The sequence below is a fragment of the Acyrthosiphon pisum genome, chromosome A1 (assembly GCF_005508785.2).
Source record: "Acyrthosiphon pisum isolate AL4f chromosome A1, pea_aphid_22Mar2018_4r6ur, whole genome shotgun sequence".
NCBI classification, from domain to species: Eukaryota; Metazoa; Arthropoda; class Insecta; order Hemiptera; family Aphididae; genus Acyrthosiphon; species Acyrthosiphon pisum.
Genome location: NC_042494.1, coordinates 162,563,578 through 162,566,434, shown reverse-complemented (window position 1 = coordinate 162,566,434; position 2,857 = coordinate 162,563,578). Strand labels below are relative to the sequence as shown.

Here is a 2,857-nt window from a genome sequence, read left to right as displayed (position 1 = left end):
GCACGTTTATTTGATGTATTTTAATTGCGTAAATTCATATGGCAAATCAATGCTTGCAAGTTTACCATACAAAAATTTTGAATGGTATAATGATTTGTCATTAGATGTTACTACCATATACTCCGTTCCACGAGAGAGCAATCACTTTTCGCGCATCACGAATGACGGCTTCGTAGACGGCGGACCCCAATTTCCCCTTCCATGCAACCACGGCGACAGCCGAGGACGGTCACGTGACAAACCGATACTCCTTCTCTTAAAGCCACTACGGCACTACGCTGTCGGCAGTCGCCAAACAGCGCAAGCATAGATAAGTATATTAAATAGATAGGCAACTGCAGTGTTAAAAATTGGAGCATTGAAAAACAGCGCTGCCGGTGTCTGATGTAAGAACTACAGCGCTGGCAGGGCGGCGGCTACAAGAATACATTCCCGCTTTTTTTTGAATTTATAAATTGTAATTCTTTTTTTCTTTACCGATTTATTATTGTTAATTAATAGGTGTTTGGAAAACAACAGAAATTAAAATAAAACATTTAATTGTACTATAATATTGTTATATTTAACAGCATAATATAAATAATCACAATGAATATTATAAAAAATAAATTAAAAATAAATTATTATAATATAAACAAGAATAATACTTGAAAATTTAAATATTATTCAACATTCTAAATTAAATGACAACAGAATATATAATAATAAATTCTTTAGTTAATTTTTTTTTCTTAAAATAAAACATTTGATTGTACTATTGTTATATTTAACAGCATAATATAAATAATAACAATGAATATTATAAAAAAAAAATAATAAATTAAATATTTATTATTATACTATAAAATTATTAAAATATAAACAAGAATAATACATGAAAATTTAAATATTATTAAACATTATATATTAAATGACAATTATTTGGCAAAAAACAGGTCTAAATTCCTATGTTTCAAGTGCATTAGACAAAGACAGTAGCACTACAAATCGAATCCCCTTAATATTTGTAAAAATATAATTTAAGAGGACGTAATAGCCGCATGTGTTGTCTCCGTCTTATAAGTGCATATCATAGCAAATTTTACGCTCAGCAAAACACATGTAGCTCCGTTAATTTAAAAATTAGAGAAAATTAACCTCTTATAACATCTAAAGGTAAGATTATTATCTAGACAACCTTTATGGGCTTTTTATAATATTTAAATTTTTAAACTAGTTATGAGTACTTTAAGATTTATAAACAATTTACAATTTTAAAATACTCATAGCTCGCTTAAAAATTAAAATTTAATAAAAAGCCCATGAGGTTGTCTATATAATAAACTAACAGAGCTACACGTGTTCTGCTTTGCGTAGAATTTGCTATGTTACGCACGGAGACAACACATGCGGGTATCACAATTTAGTTTAGGCAAATTGAAATATTGTTTTACTTTTAAACTTTGAGAATTTATTATACCTATTAGCTGCTGCTATTTTAATGTTGTCTTTTTCGTTAGAATTTATTCTTTTTTTACCATTTAATATACGATTAACTTCCACACACCAGTGGTTTGTTAAAAATTTAATGGAGAAATTTAAAATTTTGTTTTCAAAATGTTCAGAGTGAATTGGACAGTTTATTATGTTTAGATTAAATTGTTCTTGAATTTTAGAAATTAAAACTAACTTATAATCTAACCGATGACATATTGAAGGAAGTTGTAAATATATAAGATCAGTTATACCCTGTATTAAACGACAAAAACTAACATTTGGATACTTGAGGTTAAGTTGTTCATTGTATTCTCTTGCTATCATGAGATCATGAGATTTACCAATGCTATTAGTACATATCTGACCTATACATATCTTACAATTTTTAAACAGAATTGTATTTAATTTTTTAACTATAAATCCAGCAATATAATTTTGGGTTTGAAACTTTAAGTATGATAGCTCAGGTGTACATACAGACTTATTTTTTACTAACCCATCAGCTACTCTAGGTTCATGATATATGTTTTGTGTATCATCATTATTTATCATAGAAAACAGTAAATTATATGAAGCCAGAGCCCCTTCTGAGAAGTCTTCTTCACAATTGCTTCCAACCGAGTGCGATGTTGTTAAATTATTTAACATCAAAGTTTTGTACGCTGAAGAAAACCCCTGAGTTGATGGATTATTGGAACGATAACCAAGACTCCGAATCGCACCAAAGAAATTTTCGATTGGATCTTGGTTGAAGTTGCGAAGCAATAAGGAATGTACACCGTATTCTGCCATAACTTTGTATATGTTTTGAAAACCTAGAAAATTAAATTACATTGGAATATTATCAAAATTCTCCATTCTAATAATTATTAAAATTTTACTATACAGTGTGATCACGATAAGTGGATACACTTAATAACTTAGCATAATATACTCAATATATTTGAGTTCTGTTTTTTTTTTTTTGCTAACTAATAAACATAAATTGTACAGTTTTTCAAATAATTAAACTAATTTTGTGGCAGTTAAATCTGTGCATGTGCAAAATTTTTTTTTAAAGGAATGGACTACTTTTGTCTTCAAACTATTTTTCTCTGTATTATAATATGTACAAAATATGTATACCTTTTATGGTTTTTATCCAGTTTTGTAAGGTCCTTGGTTGTGGCGCGGAAGACTTTTTTTTTGTAAACGAATCAACAAACACCATAGAATTGAGTATCTTCAAAGCACTTTGCCAAAATTCATGGTGAGGGCTTCCTTTTTTTAATGCTGTACGATAAATTTTGCCATCAACAATTTTATGGAAATTTCCATTGACCGAATCAAAAAGTTTGTCGAAAAAAAGACAAGCATCAGCTGTGTCTTGAGAACTAGGATC

At 28.9% G+C, this 2,857-nt stretch overlaps 1 protein-coding gene across 1 annotated transcript; it reads right to left on the bottom strand.

Annotated features, from left to right (window-relative positions):
* Nucleotides 1-1,374: 1,374 nt before the first annotated feature.
* On the bottom strand, nucleotides 1,375-2,851 carry LOC115033702. Its single transcript, XM_029486985.1, has 2 exons — nucleotides 2,602-2,851; nucleotides 1,375-2,291 (listed from the first exon to the last, which is right to left on the bottom strand). The coding sequence occupies exons 1-2, from the start codon at nucleotides 2,684-2,686 to the stop codon at nucleotides 1,408-1,410; spliced, it is 969 nt and encodes a 322-aa protein (XP_029342845.1). The 5' UTR covers nucleotides 2,687-2,851; the 3' UTR covers nucleotides 1,375-1,407.
* Between the last annotated feature and the right edge of the window lie 6 nt (nucleotides 2,852-2,857).